At 40.6% G+C, this 20,967-nt stretch overlaps 1 protein-coding gene across 5 annotated transcripts in view; it reads right to left on the reverse strand.

Annotated features, from left to right (window-relative positions):
• Nucleotides 1–2,132: 2,132 nt before the first annotated feature.
• Nucleotides 2,133–20,967, reverse strand: part of ATP2B4 (ATPase plasma membrane Ca2+ transporting 4) — a 240,537-nt gene continuing 221,702 nt past the window's right edge. For 2 of the 5 annotated variants that reach the window (XM_072137310.1, XM_072137309.1), the window contains 4 exons: nt 18,714–18,821; nt 17,654–17,836; nt 14,891–15,068; nt 8,097–8,235 (listed from right to left, as the gene is read on the reverse strand). In XM_072137310.1, the coding sequence (XP_071993411.1) occupies nt 8,231–8,235; nt 14,891–15,068; nt 17,654–17,836; nt 18,714–18,821 (474 nt within the window). In that variant the 3' untranslated portion in view covers nt 8,097–8,230. Of the gene's footprint in view, nt 8,236–14,890; nt 15,069–17,653; nt 17,837–18,713; nt 18,822–20,967 lie in introns of all 5 variants that reach the window. The other 3 variants (XM_072137308.1, XM_072137307.1, XM_072137311.1) reach the window with 2 other exon arrangements.

Here is a 20,967-nt window from a genome sequence, read left to right on the forward strand (position 1 = left end):
TCCTGTAACGTTCCTGAGCCGCAAGCTCACACCTCCTGAAAAGAACTATAGTATAGTTGAGAGGGAGTGCTTGGCGATAAAATGGGCTCTGGAATCCCTGAGGTATTATTTGGTAGGGCGGCAGTTTACACTGGTGACCGATCACTCTCCCCTAACCTGGATGAGTCAGGCCAAGGAGAGGAACGCCAGGGTCACAAGGTGGTTCCTAATGCTCCAGAATTTTAAATTCACGGTGGAACATCGAGCAGGAAAATTGCATGGGAATGCCGATGCCCTGTCTCGTACCCACTGTCTAATGGCCAAAAGAGTTCGCCCCCACAGGGTCAAACAGAGGGGGAGGGTATGTGAGACACTGAAGGGGTTAACTGTGGATGGGCGGTATGTTTCCCCTAGGTTTTGCTTCTATGCAAGGCCTTAGTGCTGAGGTGGGTTTGTCCAGCACCTTGGACACAGGTGATGGGAGCAGCCTAATTAGCCTGGATAAAAGGACTCAGCAGAGCTGAGTGGGTTGTCTCTCTGTGGAAGGAGGCTGAGAGGACACAGCTCTGACCTGTGTGTCTGGAGCAGCCACGTGATTTTTGTTTAGCGTGAGTTAGTGGACTCATTGTATAGTTAGCACCCTGACGGGTAGGTTTTCTTTTGTTTATTTAAATACCTGTATGTAAAGGCTGGTTTTATTTTGCTGCAATAAACGCAGGCGAGACCTGTTTGGACTGTATCCTGGTGTCCCTGTCTTGAAACTGCATCCTAGCACCCCGCTCCCACGGTCTCTACTGGGCCAAATCCCCACACCATGCAAACACGGAGAGAACATACAAACTCTTTGCAGATGTTGACCTGGGTGGGATTTGAACCCAGTGCTACTCACTCAGCCACCGTGCCGCCCTTTTTGGTCCTTAACTTCTAACTTTATTTTATGGAAGGATCTTTTTGGATTACCTATAATTACATCCATTATAGGATATAAAGTTTGAGGGGATTAGGAAAAGAACTTTATATTTACTATACTTCACAAATGATCATTTAATGCCAGATCTCCAGAGAAGCAAATCTAAAGGAATACTTAAAATTCAATTGGCAAATGGTAATATATTAAACATGGGATGGAAAAGATTTGACATTAAAGAGACTATAATATTTTGCAGTGAGGAAGGAAAGTTGCTTTTGTTTTCTTATTTTATGATGCGAACAGGTTCTAGCCAGAACTTGCTGATTTCTTAAATTTGTTTATATTGCTTTTCTGTGAAGAAAGCAGAAATGGCACCAAGGTATGAAATAGGCTATGCGTTTTTTAATGGTTTATGTAATAAATACTGATTGTGACAATTCGGGTTGTACTAAATTGGTAGGCGTTATGTTCTGATAATAGCTTGCCTGCTTTCAGGTGATTCAGTCATTCAAAATATGTAACAGTACCTTGTACCTGGGGATGGAACTCCATGGGGTAAGGAAAGTGGTAAGAAGAAAAAAACCCTGTTCCCATAATTTTGGGTCATAGGATATCAGCAGTGAGACACAATTAAAAAGTAATCTTCTTCAGAAGATACCTTAATAAATAATGAATGGTACAAACCATGGGAATTGGTGTGTTCCTTTAAGATATAAACCAATTTGTCATTTGAATTTGTACATTCACCAAATAATCATACTACAATACTGCAACATATCATATTACCTTTAGGCAGGTTGCAAAATGAATCCGTATATTAATAGTATTGTACTGAATGAGAGTCCTTGCATCAGAAATATGAAGCAGAGACCCCTTGTATGCCGGCCGAACTACAGCGCCAACACTAAACATTCCTACAGTACTTTTTTTTTCAACCAGCCCAAGAGCAGATTCACACTGCCGTGGGGGGCAGCAGTGTAAATCTGACCGAGGAGTGTAACCATAACTAGTTTAATTCTTAATGTCCTGTACACATTTTAGACAAGTCTTACCATGCTTTTCGGGAGCATTTTTATTTATACCCGACTAATGCCTGCAGCACTGAACAATTAATTCAAATTTCTTTTAAAGTCTCTGTACTATTAAAGTTTTCATTATTTAATGCACATATACTCCAGAATCCTGTGATTTTCAAGACTTAAGTTGTGCTGGTATCTGATACAAATGGACTTAAAAAATAAAATATAATCACCAGTTCTTTAATATCATGCACACACAAAACTCATAGAGTCAGTCAGTTGTTTTATACAAAATAACAGTGCTGGTTTAACCAATTACTGAATGAAAATAAAGTTAAACAAGTAAAGAAACCCAAGTTTAATAAGGCATGCTCGTACTGGGCGACAGATAAAATGTTTACAAGATTTGTGAAAGACTTCTAGGACATATGCTTATAATAATGGCAATGGATAATAAAGGGGAGTAGAGTATGTGGCCACACTGAGTATTTTTTTACCTTCCTTAGGGTTATTTGAGCTGCATTCTTCATTTTAGGATAACTTTAAGCATTTCAATACAGTTGTTTCAGACTATTGTAACCATATATTTCAACTACTGTAATACCATTACCAGTGTAAATTCTCTAACATGAACTGATCAGAAAGCAAGTTCTTATCTATATAACATTATTTGAACACTATGATTCACATTCATTTAGTACATGTGTTGAGATGCTCTGTGTAAAACCAACTAAGGCTACATTCTCATTGCATTTTTAGAACACATTCGGTGTGTATGCCACAAAATATAGCAGGATATGTGCTTAAAGGAAAACTACCACTTGGGTAGTCATTTAAACTATTGAAAATGCATAGACAACACATGTAGCATGAAAGTCAATAAATCTTTATTTAAATATCTACACAAGAGAAAACATCAAACACTGGGTGTTTGCTGGACTCCCTTTTCCACCACACTTTGTATGGTATTATTACGTTCGCAGATGGTCATCATTTCATCCTCTTATTTCTCAGCATTTGTAGGTATAGGAACGTTGACACCTGAAAATGTTTTTGAGGGTTTAATGTATATTTATCTTGTCATTACAGACCTTTTGCATATTTTGTATTTTACTTCTTCCCTCATCCTTCTGCACAGTGTAGTCCTTACCGCTTTCTATCTGCAGCATATTTAGGCATATTTACTGGTACAGCTTTTTGTGGTATGTGTCAGTTACCTACTGTGAATGGGTATATGGATGCAGTTGGTCTGTATCCCCTTTTTTGTTTTTATTATTTTTGTCCATTTGATGTTTTCTCTTGTGAAGATATTTAAATTTCATGTGTTTTCATGTGTGTAGCTTCATTTTGGATTTCCCTGATGGGATGGGATTCCATTTTCTAGTGTTGCAATGATTTAAACTATTTAAACTTACAGGTCGGGTGTTAAGAGTCATCCTGGAGAAAACTACTTAGCTAATTAGCGGCCGGGGGCTTCTTCATGTACTAATTATGTACCCCTCACTAGCACTCCTACCCATCTGGCCGAGTGCCGGTGATGTCATTGTGAAAATCAAGAAGTCTTGTGAAAGTAATCTGGCAGATGCGGCTGCTTTATAGCAATGTACACCACGCATGTAGGAGACTTCCAGAGAGCCGGATGATGTCATCATCATTGCACATGGGCGTTGCATTTCACTATTAGACAGCCACATCTGACGTCACCAGCTCTCAGGAAAATGGGTGGGAGGGAGTGCTAGTGAATCGAAGAGTGGAGGTGTACATAATTAGTAGATGAAGGAGCGCCCGACGCAAATTAGCATATCTTTAAAAGTAGTTTTTTTTCTCCGGGATGATGCTATAATGAAAGCCTGTTCTGTTGCAGACTACGAACGCCTAACCTCTAAGTATAAATGGTTTAAATCAGGACTGCCCAAGTGGTAGTTTTCCTTTAAGGTATCCTTATCCATTAAGTGGCAGATTGAGGCATCCTTCTTGCCTCAGTCTGCACAGTTTACGTCTCAACCAAAAGAAAACACTGTATATACTCAGCAAAAGCTATAACGGCCTATGACCTCCACTCAGTATACCGTCTAGGTCGGTCCTTGGGCGGACTTTGGGAGACACCTGAAATGGTCAGCAGCAGTACACTGGTTGCTTCAGTCAATGCTTCAATGTTCAATCATCCTCCAGCTTTCAGGGGGGCAGTTGCGGAACAGGACGGCATATCCCATGTGTGCTCATAATCCACCCGACATGTCCTCACAACAGAAGGCTTAAACATGATGTGAATGCAGCATAACTGGGTACTTGCACAATACATATGACACCATATTCATAATTATGTTGTTAAAGGATCATGGGTTTTGCAGCTAAGTGAACTTTAGGCTAAGGATATACATCAACGTATACTTTCAAAGCGTTATTGCAAATAGCAGCTACTGAAGATTTTTGATTGTAGATTACGTTGTCATTGGTTAGTAACTGAATGTATGATTGAAAGTGAAATTAGAGGCCATCAAAAAAAACCCTTCTCACTGTTAAAGATGCCTTGCTCTGCCTGTAACATGTTGTGATTTTCTTTGACAGCATTGGGAATCCAGTCAGAGGTATTTGGAATGTTGAAGGATTTTGGAGTTCTAGTGGATATTCTGCACACTTCTGCGGCTGCAAAATACTCTCCATGTGCAATTTCAAAATGCATTACACATTCCTCTTCTTTTAATTGTCCAACACAGCACTTAGTTTGTAAGACTACCTTTCATATGGCTAAGCATTCCACTGCCAAGAGATCTCTGCAGTACAAAACTGTAACAGCAAATGTCAGCGTCTCTGGCAATGAAGGATTAAACGACTAATATAAAAATAACAGAAAAAGTCTCCCAAGACTTACAGTCTCCCCAATATAGAAAAAAAAATAAAATAAGAGTTCAGGATCTCTGTTGTGTACGCAACATCAAAACAAATTAGAAAAACCTATTTTACATAAAAAAATCAGCACATGAAAAGCGTACACTGCAGAATGCCCTGCCATATATGAACATAATTTATATATTTATTTATATATCTATATATATATATGCATGTATAAAAACACATTTCAGTTTGACAGCTTCATGCCAGCAGAGCACTGATCTGCCAGTGGTATGAGAAATCAAAAACACAATACTGGGTTTTGCACCAACTGCTGAGCATGAGACTAGCATTGCACCTGTGATTTGGCCTTAGATCCACCTCTATTGTGCACATAGCTGTAAATCGATCCTGGTTGTCCAAATTAATAAACCAAAAGTTTTTTGTTTTTTTTTACTTCTGAAAGCATAAAAATTAAATTGAAGAGAAAAAGTAAAATTGTAATGACTGTTAAAATGTCTAGAATTATCTTACAACTAAGTCAAGCAGCTTAATGGTGACCTGCAAAGCCTTACTAATAGGTCACCTATATCATTTCCCCAAGTAGCTAATTCAATAACATAGCTGCAATTTACAAAGTAGAAAATAAAGCTTTATATTGGGTTAATAGTACTACTAAATACATTACTTACTGGCAATACACTGCAAAAACTGTAGATCTTGAGTATTACAATCCTATATAAGTGAAAACTTTCAGCTGCCAGTGTACACAATCTTTGTTGAATATGTAAATCCTTACCACTATTTTGCAATATATTACAGATGTTGTGTGAGCAGAAAGCATCAAAGTTGAATCTTTAGGCTTTCAATGATTACTACAATTTACATTATAGATTGTTGTATGTACTGACAATTGAAAAAACTGGTGAGATACAATATATTCGGCACGTGAGAGTAAACCTGCTCACTGGAATAATTGGTTAGCATTAGGGATATTTTAACAATTTAATTCCCAAATGTGACTAACATGTACCGGGAACCAAAATCTATTCCTGAACGGGCAAGTGGGACCATCATTTTGACCCACTTGATCAAGGAGTGTTATAGGCTGCAGAAGGAGGGGGAGATCTTAAAAACATTTCCCTTTGTAAGGAACACTTAAAAACTCGGAGTTGTGCAGGAACTATACGAAGGCACAAGAAGGGGAAAAGAAATTAATTTACACCAAGAGGGAACGGTTTTCTTTCCCCACATTGCTAGTTGTAAACCCCTTCTGGCAGTGAAAAAAGGAGTGATGTAGGTGGACACAACTTAGCAAATGGAAAGTATGCTCTGCTGAAGTAATCCACTCCATCCTTCAGAACTTGTGAGTGAGGAAATTTAACCACTATCACATGCATAGGTAAAAGGCAAATATAAATATACATTGCGGCCAACATTAGTCTTATTGCCAACTAGATCAATTCTGATAAATAGCATTGCCAGTCTCATGAAATAAATTATCCTGCTGTACTTGGGTGTTATTATGATGTGCACAGCCCATCTATTTCCGTTTCCATACCGTGCTCCATCATAGTTTAAAATTTTAGACAGCAGAACAAGATCAGCAGCAGTGCAAATTTCCACGATTTCATTAGCCCTCAGGAACAGTGATTGTAAACGTACCAGTTTTAGTGTATTTGTGTATTTATGTATGTGTAATCACTTATTTGTCTTTAAATCTTTATTACACACATGCTTTTTCTATGGCAGTGTATCCCTCCTGCCATCAACAATTCCTGAAACCATTACCCTAGAATTTGGAGACCACCAAGTGTAAGGAACAGGACTACAGGGGGTACAAACACCAGCTTAACTGGCAGAATGGCACAGTTTTTACTCCTTGGTATTGGGAGACATCGGCAGTTGGCATGCTGCAAAATGTCACAGCTTCATTGACAGTCTGGGGGTAGAGAAGCTGTGGGGTAATGCAGTCCTAAAGGTGGAAGACAAGTACATTGGGTGCTGTGCCTGGGTTAAGAAATAAGGGACGGCACACTTTGGAACGGTTGGAAATAGAATCCTAACACCAGCTCCCTTTTTTAGTGGCATCTTTGGGTAGAGACAAGACAGGGCAGAGAAGAACAAGCAAGGTATACAAGTTACAAAGGAGCAACAGGACAAGGAACATGTAATTAAACATGCAACACTCGAGACAAAAGGAAACAGAGAACATTAAAAGCTTAAAACTCACATGCGCTGTTTATGACCACATTACCAAGCGCCTGTGTTATAGATGTGAAGTTGAATATGTGACAAACTTTTTAAGATGAATCATAGTTTTTGAATGTGTGAATATGAGTATTTGTTTAGTTGAAAACTACTATCACATTTACTGATAGTAGACCATTTACAGTGACGAGCGTTTCTCTTTATTCCCCTTTCCCAATCTGTCTTTTTATAGCCATAGATCCCCCTGTTTTTTAAAAAAGAAGCCTGTAGGGCTCTGTGGGAGTCATCCAAACCACTTAAGAACTTTGTGCAAATCTCGTGTATGCGCATTAGCAGCTCAGCAGCTTGAGCGAGAGTTGCAGGGAGCCTGCTTACGTCGCTGTCTCTCTGCCTGGTATAGAGAAGTGTAGTGTTAAAGATGGTTTTTAAATGGTTACACTATGATTACAAACATATATTGCACAGAGGGAGAACAGGCTTAATATACAATTAGTTATGTGATTTTCAGCAGACTAGCATGATTTAGGGATCTACACAACATTTATATTGAGAGAGAGAGAGATTGACAGACTGTCTACTGTTTTACGGTTATGTGTTTGGTGAATGCTTATACACAATGTGGTCCCTATCGAATAGACTGAAAGAAAAAGTGAGCTTGTTGCACCAATTCAGAATTCATATTTCATTTTCCAATGTTACCAAAACGAAAGCTGAATTTTTTTGGATGCTACAGGCATAAGAGACACTTTTTCTATAATTGTTTAAATACATGAGGTTTAGTGTGCTTATGGCTTTATGAAAAACTTGTTTATTTGATGTTGATAATTTATTTTTGGCTACATAAACCCAAAATATAGTGTTCAAATGGCCAGTGCCTGAATGAGATGAAAACGGCTACTTGTGGGTATGTTAAGAAAGGTTAGCAAAAGGACAGGACAGCAAGGAAAGGAGCTGTGACCTCATCCAGATTCTTGGCTTAACTGGAATTTTATATTGTTGTTAAATGGAGGTCTCCATACTGTGGACTGGGCTTTCACATGGTGATACTGTGATGTCCAATGGGCGTGGGTCAACAGAGGAGTTGTTATTGTGATTGTGCGTCTGTACTTTCAGAAGACCTTGTGATTCCTCTCCCTCGCTGTCGCTGTCTGTTAGCTGAGGATCAGGTCTTGTCTCCTGTGGTGTGAACTCTGGATGGTTCATGAAGTTATGGATGGCACTGCGGGATTGTGGCTTTTCAAGTCCCTCATACAAGGAGCTGCGGAACGCATTAACCACCTTAATCTGTTGCATGAAAAAGAAAAAAAAAAAAATCATTAAAAAAGGGCAAAAAATGTGAAAACAGAACAAGAAAACCTGGGATGTAAAAAAAAGAAAAAAAAACAATAAAATGTATTGTTTGAATGTGTATAACATATTATATATACACACAGGGGTGTCAAACTCATTTGAGTGGTTCCGTTGAAAGGGCCAAATGTCATTTTATTACTTACCGTATGTACTCGAGTATAAGCCGACCCAAGTATAAGCCGAGACCCCTAATTTTAACAAAAAATGGAAAAACCTATTGATTCGAGCAGGTGTGGCCTGCCGGCCCCGTGCAAGGTGTGGCCTGCCGGCCCCGTGCAAGGTGTGGCCTGCCGGCCCCGTGCACGGTGTGGCCTGCCGGCCCCCCTGCAGGGTGTGGCCTGGGTGTGGCCTGCCGGCCCCCTCCAGTATATGGCCTGCCAGCTCACTCTGAATGCTACTCCTCTGTAATAGAAATTATGCATCAGACAAAAGTAGATTTTCTGGATGATGCCACCACATTCAGCCTCAAAAGAAAGATGATCGGAAATGTGTGATACCATATACTGCAATACTACTGTATGACCGTATATGGGATATTTACTGCAGATATGTATCAGTCTGTTAACGGATTGTAACCACCTGATGACCTAAAAATAAAAGGCTGTTCTTCAAATAATTGAAAATAAATGTATGTAAAAGTTTTCAGTTTTTATGCATTTGGTTGTAGTGCACCGCCAGCCAGCCCCTGCGGTACATAGCATACCAACCTCCTGTAGTACATAGCCAGCCAGCCCCCTCTAGCCCCGTGTAGCGTGCGGCCTGCCAGCCCCGTGTAGTGTACGGCCTGCCAGCCCCGTGTAGCGTACGGCCTGCCAGCCCCGTGTAGCGTACGGCCTGACCGCGCATGGATACCGAGCCGATGCCAGGACCGCGATAGATAGAAGAGGACCTGCAGGGGGGAAGGGGTAGTGGCGGTGGGACAGGGGCGTCGGAAGGTGAGTACACCTTTTGCCAAGTTAGGTTTTTTCAGCACATTTTTTTGTGCTGAAAAACTATGCCTAAACTCGAGTATATACGGTACTTTATAAAAAATACCTACTTGAGCAAGTAGTTACATTTATACAGTATTACCACTACAATCATATTGTTAAAAAACCCGAGACACTGACATGGCAAGCCCATGCCCCCACACCGGCAGAAAAAAGTGTGCAGAAAAAAGTGTGGATCCGGCCCAATGGTAAAATTCAAAGCCTTTATTTCAGATTAGCATGGCATCAGAGCACATTTACAGAAATTCAGGCAACACATCAACATGTTTCAAGCAACGACTGTGCTCTTACTCATGATTGTTTCAGTATGAAACAACATGATACTGAAACAATCATGAATAAGAGCACAGTCGTTGCTCGAATTCCTGTAAATGTGCTTTGATGCCACTCTTATCTGAAATAAAGGCTTTGAAGCCTTCTATTGAGCCAGATCCACACTTTTTTCTTCACAAGTCACACCGCACAGTAAGGTGTCTTCCGTGCCCTGGAGTTTAATTGGCCACAAAAAAACATGGGGTAGGCTGTATTCCTTCTTTTGTTTGTTATTGAATAGTCAGAGTGCCCCCACATCAACAGCCGATAGTAAGACTGCCCTCTGCACCAACAGCCAATAGTTATAGAGGTTCCACACAAGGCAATACTCAGAGTACCCCAACAGATAGCCTACAGTAGCCACGGTGCCCTCGCAGTAAACAAAATGTCGCCTCAGAGTGCTGCATAGGGGCAAGGGTATGGGCTGGATTACACAAGGCCAAATCTGGCCAAATTATATAACAAAAAAAGTGTGAAACAACTGTGGTCTTATATTCTAGGTTCTTCAAAGTAGCTACCTTTTGCTTTGCTACCTACTACTTTGCACACTCTTGGCATTCTTTTGATGAGCTTCAAGAGGTAGGCGTGCCCTGTCATGTTTAATAAGTGGTATTTCTTGACTTATAAATGGGGTTGGGACCATCAGTTGTGTTGTGCAGAAGTCAGGTGGATGCACAGCTGATAGTCCTACTGAGTAGGCTGTTAGAATTTGTATTATGGCTAGAAAAAGCAGCTAAGTAAAGAAAAAGGAGTCACCATTATTACTTTAAGAAATAAAGGTCAGTCAGTCCCAAACATTGGGAAAACTTTGAAAGTGTCCCCAAGTGCAGCTGCAAAAACCATCAAGCGCTACAAAGAAACTGGCTCACATGAGGACCGCCCCAGGAAAGGTAGAGCAAGAGTCACCTCTGCTGCGTTGGATAAGTTCATCCGAGTCACCAGCCTCAGAAATCACAGGTTAGCAGTAGCTCAGATTAGAGACCAGGTCATTGCCACACGGAGATCTAGCAGCAGACACATCTCTACAACAACTGTTAAGAGGAGACTATATGCAGCAGGCCTTCGTGGTAAAATAGCTGCTAGGAAACCACTGCTATGGATAGGCAACAAGCAGAAGAGACTTGTTTAGGCTAAAGAACACAAGGAATGGACATTAGACCAGTGGACATCTGTGCTTTGGTTTGATGAGTCCAAATTTGAGATCTATGGTTCCAACCACCAGGTGAATGAATGAACTCTACATGCCTTGTTCCCACAGTGAAGCATTGAGAAGTAGGCGTGAGGGTGCTTTGCAGGTGACACTATTGGAGATTTATTCAAAATTGAAGGTATACTGAACCAGCATGGTTTCCACAGCATGCTTTTCCATCCGGTTGGCATTTAGGTGGACCATCATTGGTTTTTTCAACAGGGCAATGACCCTAAGCACATCTTGAGGCTGTGCAAGGGCTATTTGACCAAAAAGGGGAGTGATGGGGTGATATGCCAGAAGACCTGGCATCCACACTCACCAGGCCTGAACCCAATGGAGCTGGACCGCAGAGAAGGCAAAAGAGCCAACAAGTGCTAAGCATCTCTGGGAACTCCTTCAAGACTGTTGGAAGAACATTTCAGGTCACTACCTCTGGGAGCTTATCAAAAGAATGCCAAAAGTGTACAAAGCAGTTATCATGTGTTACTTCATAGTTTTGATGCCGTTAGTGTGAATCTACAATTTTTAGAAAATATTTCGAAACTACAGAAAACTCTTCGAAAGAGAAGGTGTGTCCAAACTTTTGGTCTGTACTGTACATCCAAATGGATCATAAAACTACAGCCAAATGCATAAAAAACTACGAACATACATTTGTTATCAATTATTTGAAGAACAGTCTTTTATTTTTAGGTCATCAGGGGGTGACCACCCGTTGAAATTGTGCAGGACCTATAACATTCAACCATTAACAGACTGATACATATCTGCAGTAAATATCCCATATACTGTAATACAGTAGTATTGCAGTATATGGTATGAGCAATCAGTTCCCCTAGGGTTCAAGTACCCTAGAAGGCCTAAAAAAGTGAAAAAAAAATCATCCACTTTCCCTAGATCATAAATAAACTTAAAGGGAAACTGTCAGCAGAAGTTGCCAAGCAGCTGTCACACATTCCAGATCATCTTTCTTTCAAGACTGAATGTGGTGGCATCATCCAGAAAATCTACTTTGGTCTCATGCATGATTTCTATTACAGACGAGTAGCATTCAGAGATCCCGACTTTGACATCAGTGTTATACTCTCTGCTTTCTTAACTTTATACAACCAAATTTACAGCTCACTTCAAAGTAGATTTGTAGTAGTAGTGCTGCAGTGGCCTCCCCTCACTAATAACATGTGCTGCAGTGGCTTCCACTCACTAATAACATGTCCTGCAGTGGCCTCCCCTCACTAATAACATGTCCTGCAGTGGCCTCCCCTCACTAATAACATGTCCTGCAGTGGCCTCCCCTCACTAATAACATGTCCAGCAGTGGCCTCCCCTCACTAATAACATGACCAGCAGTGGCCTCCCCTCACTAATAACATGTCCAGGGGTGGCCACCCCTCACTGATAACATGTCCAGCAGCGGCCTCCCTTCACTTATAAACATGTCCAGCAGTGGCCTCTCCACTATTAATAAAATCCCCAGCAGTGCTACCCCAATAAAATGCTGCCAGCAATGCCCCCCCCATAAAATGCTGCCAGCAATGCCGCCCGCTATAAAATGCCCCCAGCAATGCCCCCCCCCCTCTATAGAATGTATCCAGCAGTGCTTTCCCACCCATAAAATGTCCCCAGGGGGTGCTCCCCCCAATAAATGTCCACAGCGAGGGCACTATAAAAAAGAAACCACTAAAGAATACACTTACCTCTGGCGCTCCTCTTCATCCACGGCTCCAACTTAATCTGTCCTCAGATTTCCGGCAGTGCGGGCAGAGGCACATCTATGCTCTCTGCGCGCACGCACCAGCTATGATGGCCGCGTCATAGCGGGTGCGTGCGGCAGAGAGCATAGACGTGCCTCTGGCCGCACGGCTGGGCATCTGTGGAGAGATGAAGTCGAAGCCGCGGATGAAGAGGAGCACCGGAGGTGCGTATCCATTTTTTCTTTTAAACCGCCAAATGGCAGCCTGGCACCGGGTATTTCATGGCTCATTTTCGGCCGTGGCCCTGCGTTTGAAGACCACTGTTTTAGATGAATGTTGATGAGCTGCAATTGTGGTGTGAACAGAGCTGAAGAATTTAACAAGAACAAAATGAACTGACAGTTATCATTGGTGTTAAAATAGAAATAAACATGAAAAGACTAATAATAATAAAAATAATTCTAATGATTTTTTCTCCAAAAAAAGAATAATAAAATCAAGACATACTATTTACATCTTTGGCGCAAAGAAATCTTATGGTTTCAATTATTTATAAAGCATACATAAAGTTGCAGCCCCACTCAAAGTAAGGGGAAAAATGCATATAGTGTTGTCTTTGGATCGTCAATCTGTGAAATTCTAGAATCTTTTCCATCCTTAATTTCAACAAGTAATATATTTTTTCACTCAATTATTGTTACGTTTTTTAAGTTAACTGGTTCAGTGTTCCAAGAGGGTCTGCACCTTTATTCAACACACTGATCTAAACCCTTCACTGTACAGCAGCACCATCAAAGGTAAAAGTTTGCATGCGCATTCATGCATACTGTGCAGGCATCAGGACCCCATGCAGACAAATAACTGAAAAATCAAATCAGCACATAAAGTGGGAAAAAGCAGGTTATAACCCCTTTAATGCATAAGTCCAGGACTCCTGTGAATATGGATGTTAAATAAATACTGAAAGAAGCATTAGTAATTGATGTAAGCAAGTGAGTCTAATGTTCCTAGGTTTATGCTGAAACCCTCTGACAGGTTTTTATGGCCATTCTCAATAATGCTCCCTACCTAAAGGCTATGAAAAACATTTGTTTAAGTAAGGGCCTGTTCATTTCTCAGTTATTTCATAGGTCTAGCATCCGTAAATGCAAAAAAAGCAAAAAAATTAGTAAATCAAGTAAAACTGGATCAAATCTTTCATTATACCTTATGGCTGTAGTATCTACATTTGGTTTTGGCTCACAATCAGTAATGCAAAAAAACTAAATTCATGAAATACAAAAACACAACATGTCAACTGACTACTTGTATTGTGCAGATTTGAAAGGTTCTTTAATGTACTCTAGTCTTGTGTGTGTGCCTTTTTTTTACATCATACCTTTTTTTCAGTACTGGAATTTAAAGATATTGCTCTTTCATGATGATATATTGCCCTATTGTGTCATCATTTTGTTTTGAGGAACAGAAGTGGTGAGTACCTTTGGAGTCCTTTAAGTCAACACTTCATTCCTCTCCTGTAACTAATCCCGGGAACCATTTTGTGGAAAATAAGACTATAGCCAAAGGCAGGTCAGTGCATTCTTCTTCACTGTGTGGTAGTTTTTGATGCTCTTTAAAGAGCCAACATGTTCAAGTGTTGGCTAGCCTCTAACTCCCCATAGGAAAGGTGTCCACAAGCAACTTGATTTTTACATGCCCCCTCTCTTCCTTCCCAAATGTCTTAGTTGTCTGCTCCTGCACAGGTCATCCAGAGGTTTTCAAAATAAGTTGAAAACCCCATTGAAGTTTTTAGCTATTTGGCTTTTATGTTCTTTATTTCTTAAAACTGATTTGTATAGATTTAAATTATTGGCCTAAGTATTGTAGTTTACTGTTTTATCGTATCTGTTTATTGTGTCTAACAGACTTCTGTGTGGTCTGTTAAGGTCAATAGGATACAAATAAATACATTTTTAAAGGTAAAATATGCTTGTATCATTACAAATATTTGCTATTTTATCTGCACAGATTATGGTTTCTTAGATTGTCACGTATATTTAAATTATATTGCAGGTTTGCATAAAAACAGCAAACGTATAATTGTTGCACAACCTTTATAATTAAATTTGGAGTACAAGATTTTCTGTAAATTATCACTGTCCCAGAAAACAAGTAAAACTCGTTAGTGTCCCTTGATTTTTTTCTATAATTCATTAGTATGCCACCTGCAGAAAAAAACATATCACAATACAGGAGTTAAACAAAATAGCGGAAAAAAAGCAAGAAATGAGAAAGAGCAATCCCCATCACATCCTTCCGTGCGTTAGATGACTTGGTAGTTTGGATAGTGATAATGCTAAGAAACAGACAGAAAAGTGACCGTCCGAAGTGCACAGCATGCATTGTAATAGTGTTGAACTCACTGCCCACAGAAGCAGCAGCAGCAGAGGTGGCTGGGGGAGAGGTAGCAGAGGACAGAGCTACATGTGTTGGGCTAGAGACATGTTTAGCATCGAGGTGCTGGCTAATGGTAGAAGGCTGGCGCCTCAGAGCCCCTTGTAAAGAGGTACCGCTCGTCTGGAATGTGTAAACTACGTCCATCTGTAAGGAATCAGAGGGAGACACACCAAAGTCAAAGGAGGAAACAGAGGCAAGAAAGAATGAAAAAAGTGAGATAACTAAAGAAGACTGAGACAATACAGAATTCTGTACAAAACTGAAAAAATATAAATATTACTAAAATACAGAGTAAATAAAGATTGGTTAAACAGAACAACATAGTAATATATACAGAGCAAGAAATAAATATTACTATAAAAACCTGAAACCAACGGAAACAAGCTTTTACTTCCTATGATATGCTCTATATGGTTCCATCCTTTTTATTTTTTTTACTTTGTTAGCTAAATACTAGGAGTTGCAAAGTATGACAAGACAGTCTTAAACCAAAGGAAAAATATGGGTGGGTATTGGCACCCAAAGGTCTGGTCCCACCCAACAACAGATAACACCGGAGCAAAAAATATTTGGCAAAACTGACAATTACCTAGTATACCCAAGATAACACATGCAGAATAAAGACCTTTTTTTCAAACTTTATTTCAATATTGGTAAAATAGATTACAATAAAATATGCAGACTAGGATACATAAAAACCCTTTTTACCAACATTGAAATAATGTTTGAATGTTTTTTCTTTATTTCACATGTGTGCATTACCTTGGGTAAAATAAAGTGTAACTGTAAAGCTATAGTAATTTTACCAAATTATTATATGTGATTGCCCCTTTGAAAACAAACAGAACAATGCTCCTATTGTGCTGCTTGTCCTTTTCTTTCCAAAGTTATGGCATTTTCTGTTCTGAAAGTGTTTGACGAAAAATCTTTCATTCCAGAGGTGAAGTGGGTGGAGACTAATGTCTGTCAGTCTATGTCCTCAGGCTGAGGCCAGCCAGCTTGCCCACAGATCTCATGCTGCCTTGTGTTCTCAAAGTAATTTATCATTACATCCATTTAGTTTCCCAAAAGTAAATCTGATAAACACTGCATGTATATGTATATGGTGACCAGCCTGGCAGCTCCCATCACATGGAAGAGAAGGGAACATGTAATAAGTGGTTGAAATCATCAATACACCAATTACATGCAGGGTTAATAGCTTATCTGGACAGAGCTGATACTGCCGATGACAAGGTGAGGGAAGTGAGCAGCATAAGAGCAGAGACAGACTGAGAAACTTCTGTAGAATCACAGGGATGGAGGGACTGATAAGGAGCAGTGGGGATTTTGTACCTCACTATTCTGTGCAGGAGACATCTTCATTCACTGTCTTGGACACAACCAGAGCTGCATGCACCCTATTGGACACATCCAGCTCTGCTATATTCTCTGAAACATGACCTCTTCCCCTGTGAGCAGGGAGCAGCAGCTCCTTCCCTCTCATGAGACCAGAAACAAAGTGTAAACAAAGCATGGATTCATATGGCTTATCAGCACATGGAGAGGAGGCTGCCATTACAGCTCTGGGGTAAATCTGAGAGATAGCAAAGAAACCAATGAATATAGGTAATAAAGATACAGGGGTTTCCCGACTTAAGAACACTGGAGTTAAAGACGACCCCAAGTTACAAACGGACCTCTGGATATTGGTAATTCATTGTACTTTAGTCCTGGGCTACAATCATCAGTTGTAACAATGATAAAATGTGTCTGCAATTAAGCTTTATTGTTATTCATGGTTCTTATGACAACCCAACATTTTTAAAATCCAATTTTCAAAGTGACCAAAAAAAAATTTGGCTGCGGTTACAATTATAAAATATACAGTTCCGACTTACATACAAATTCAACTTAAGAACAAACCTACAGTCCCTATCTTGTATGTAACCTGGGGACAACCTATAATAGCCAAAGTTGTTTTACATCTCAAGAGCTATTGATTTGTGGGAAAAAAACATTTACAGTTACTCTTTAATCATCAATTTACCATATTTTTTGATTTGGGGTTACCTCCTAGTAGTTGGCTAAGGATACACCAGAAAACTGTGCCAAAATTCTGATACACTAACTTTTCCCCTTAGCCAGCAATTTTTCATAGCCCCCATCCCTTTTGTTGTACTAATAGTGTCCGTAAACTGTCTTAAAACCTTGATGAATTTTGCTCAGACTGTTTTCTGGTACAAATTACAACATCATTCTGTTAAAGGCAGATACATCTGCCCTAATGTCTTTGCTAACAATGTACATCTGTTATCGGAATCTAACTGAAATTACAGGAACACAAAAAAAGTTTCATAAATATATTAAAAGATTAACTTTTGACTTAACTATTGTTCAACAAACATAATAAACCTTTTTTAGAATGGAACAATATCAGCCATAATATCCACAAAAAGTTTTGAAACCTGATTAAGACTCCCAATAAATGACTTCTGAAAATACATGAGAAGCATCTATATGGTGAAGTATAATTGTATTTTTAAGTAATATGTAGCATCAAGATAAAAAAAGGAAGGAGAAAATAAACTGTCAAATTCCCTAGAATAATAATTTGTTTTATTCTAATTGAGTTGGAATACAATTAAGGCAGTAGTGGAAAAAGTTATTCTACATCAATGTTTTTAAAAAAAATCATTTCCTACATGAAGGCAAAAAGACTTAATATATCTATTTTATAGCGATAGTACCTGAGTCTGTATTCTGTTCAAGCCTCTGAACCACAAGATCTGGCCTTTTCGGAGTTCCATTTCTGCATGATCAATCTCATCAGCACCCTCTGTCAGTTCCTCATGGGTGATATCCTCTTTCATGGGCCCATGGCCTGCCTCCTTCAAAAACTTAAGTCGGCTTGTGGGAACTGTGCAGATTAACTGAATAGACACATACCAATATAGATAAAAATAAATAACATTCTCTTGGCGAGACATATTTGTATAATAATACAACCGAAATGTTGAAAGTACTGAAACTAAGATCAAATGGATGCCAGACAAATAATTTTATTCAATACACAATTACACGGCAACACAAGAGTAGCAATAAAAGTATAAAAACAGAGAGTGCCAAAATGCATATATAATCAAAAAGCCAATAAGAGGAATAAGATACAGTGTATAGAAAAAGATACCACTTAGAGCCATATATATAAGTTCCAACAATTAAGGGAACACACAGTACCTCGTATGGAGTAAGCACTAGAGTGTAAATACCTATACCTGTAGGGCAGGCACACGCTGTACACCCCGACACGTGTTTCGCAAGTAGCTTTATCAAGGGGAGTGATAAAGCTACTTGCGAAACACGTGTCGGGGTGTACAGCGTGTGCCTGCCCTACAGGTATAGGTATTTACACTCTAGTGCTTACTCCATACGAGGTACTGTGTGTTCCCTTAATTGTTGGAACTTATATATATGGCTCTAAGTGGTATCTTTTTCTATACACTGTATCTTATTCCTCTTATTGGCTTTTTGATTATATATGCATTTTGGCACTCTCTGTTTTTATACTTTTATTGCTACTCTTGTGTTGCCGGGTAATTGTGTATTGAATAAAATTATTTGTCTGGCATCCATTTGATCTTAGTTTCAGTACTTTCAACATTTCGGTTGTATTACGCAAAACAGCAGGGGTGGTATGTGACAGTGATCTCACGCCCACACCCACTGCTTTACCATTTTTTGGTTGATATTTGTATAATAAGCAACGTCTTTTAACAGCAATAGCTTAAAAAAAAAAAAAAGACTGACCTGTCCCCATAACAGCTCACCGACTCCAATGAAGATGCACCAAAACCACTGTGACAAAGTCAGGCCAGAGCAGCTAAACGGCTTTCCTCCAAACTCCACAATAACAATCTGAAGATGAAGAAGAACAATGTATAAGATAGCAGATGCAGCTGTGTATACATTATTTTATTAGGGGATGTGTTGCATATAAATGAATTAATAAGGTGGGTGTTGCATACATTTTCACGATAGTGTGCAGTAAATGAAAAAAAGTAGGCACTGTACTTAACGTAAATACTCGAGTATAAGCAGAGTTTATCAGCACAAAAAGTGCCGAAAAACCTCACCTCGGCTTATACTCGAGTCAAGAAAAACCAAAGCAGTGTACTCACCTTCAGTACCCCCCCCCCACCCCCCCGACAGGTCCTCTTCTATACAGCGATACTCTGGCATCAGCTCCGTGTCCTCGCACTGTCTGTCGCAGGGATCATGACATCAGCCGCGCACTGTCGCACAGTGATGTCAGGGAGCAGCTGACGCAATGGTGCCTGCATTGGACCACGCCGGGACACGATGCTGGAGCCGCGATGAATAGAAGAGGACCAGCCAGGGGGGGTCGGAAGGTGAGTACACTTTGTTTTTTTCCAACAGGCATTTTATTAGGGGCAAGGCTGGCAGGCTATACACTACAGGGGGCTGGCAGGCTATACACTACAGGGGGCTGGCAGGCTATACACTACAGGGGGCTGGCAGGCTATACACTACAGGGGGCTGGCAGGCTATACACTACAGGGGGCTAGCAGGCTATACACTACAGGGGGCTAGCAAGCTATACACTACAGGGGTTTGGCAGGCTATACACTACAGGGGGCAGAGCAGGCTATACACTACAGGGGACAGGGCAGGCTATATACTACAGGGGGCAGGGCAGGCTATATACTACAGGGGGCAGGGCAGGCTATATACTACAGGGGGCAGGGCAGGCTATATACTACAGGGGGCAGGGCAGGCTATATACTGTACTTAACGTAAATACTCGAGTATAAGCAGAGTTTATCAGCACAAAAAGTGCCGAAAAACCTCACCTCGGCTTATACTCGAGTCAAGAAAAACCAAAGCAGTGTACTCACCTTCAGTACCCCCCCACCCCCCGACAGGTCCTCTTCTATACAGCGATACTCTGGCATCAGCTCCGTGTCCTCGCACTGTCTGTCGCAAGGATCATGACATCAGCCGCCCACTGTCGCACAGTGATGTCAGGGAGCAGCTGATGCAATGGTGCCTGCATTGGACCACGCAGGGACACGATGCTGGAGCCGCGATGAATAGAAGAGGACCTGCCAGGGGGGTCGGAAGGTGAGTACACTTTGTTTTTTTCCAACAGGCATTTTATTAGGGGCAAGGCTGGCAGGCTATACACTACAGGGGGCTGGCAGGCTATACACTACAGGGGGCTAGCAGGCTATACACTACAGGGGGCTAGCAGGCTATACACTACAGGGGGCTGGCAGGCTATACACTACAGGGGTTTGGCAGGCTATACACTACAGGGGGCAGAGCAGGCTATACACTACAGGGGACAGGGCAGGCTATATACTACAGGGGGCAGGGCAGGCTATATACTACAGGGGGCAGGGCAGGCTATATACTACAGGGGGCAGGGCAGGCTATATACTACAGGGGGCAGGGCAGGCTATACACTACAGGGGGCTGGCAAGCTATACACTACAGGGGGCTGGCAAGCTATACACTACAGGGGGCTGGCAAGCTATACACTGGGGAGGCTGTGATTTACAAGTCTACTACCAAAGGCATCAGAGATTGCACAACATTTTTCCAGGAGGACAAAAATACTTCTCTTAGCCTTTTTAAGTATGAAATTTTCAGCAATACAATAATACCACGCCATGAGCCCCAGACCAGGCAGTGGAGGACACCCCATGCTGTATGAAAACTTTTTCATTTTTTTCCTCTTTTTTTTTTTTTTTTTTTTTTTTTTTTTTTAACAGTGCAGGGGGGGGGGGGGGGGGTTACCGTAATTATTTCACGTTCTGACTTTATATTTAATTTTTTTTACGTTTTTAAATAAAAGGTAAACAAAGTTTATTGACATTATATGAGCAAGCATGTTTAACCCCTTATCACCGACACTAGTTTTCAGCTCAATGACCAGACTCGATTTTTCAAATCTGACATGTCTCACGATAATTGGTTATAACTTCGGAACGCTTTAACATATCCTGGTGATTTTGAGAATGTTTTCTCGTGACACATT

This window comes from Engystomops pustulosus, chromosome 2 (assembly GCF_040894005.1).
Source record: "Engystomops pustulosus chromosome 2, aEngPut4.maternal, whole genome shotgun sequence".
Taxonomy (NCBI): domain Eukaryota; kingdom Metazoa; phylum Chordata; class Amphibia; order Anura; family Leptodactylidae; genus Engystomops; species Engystomops pustulosus.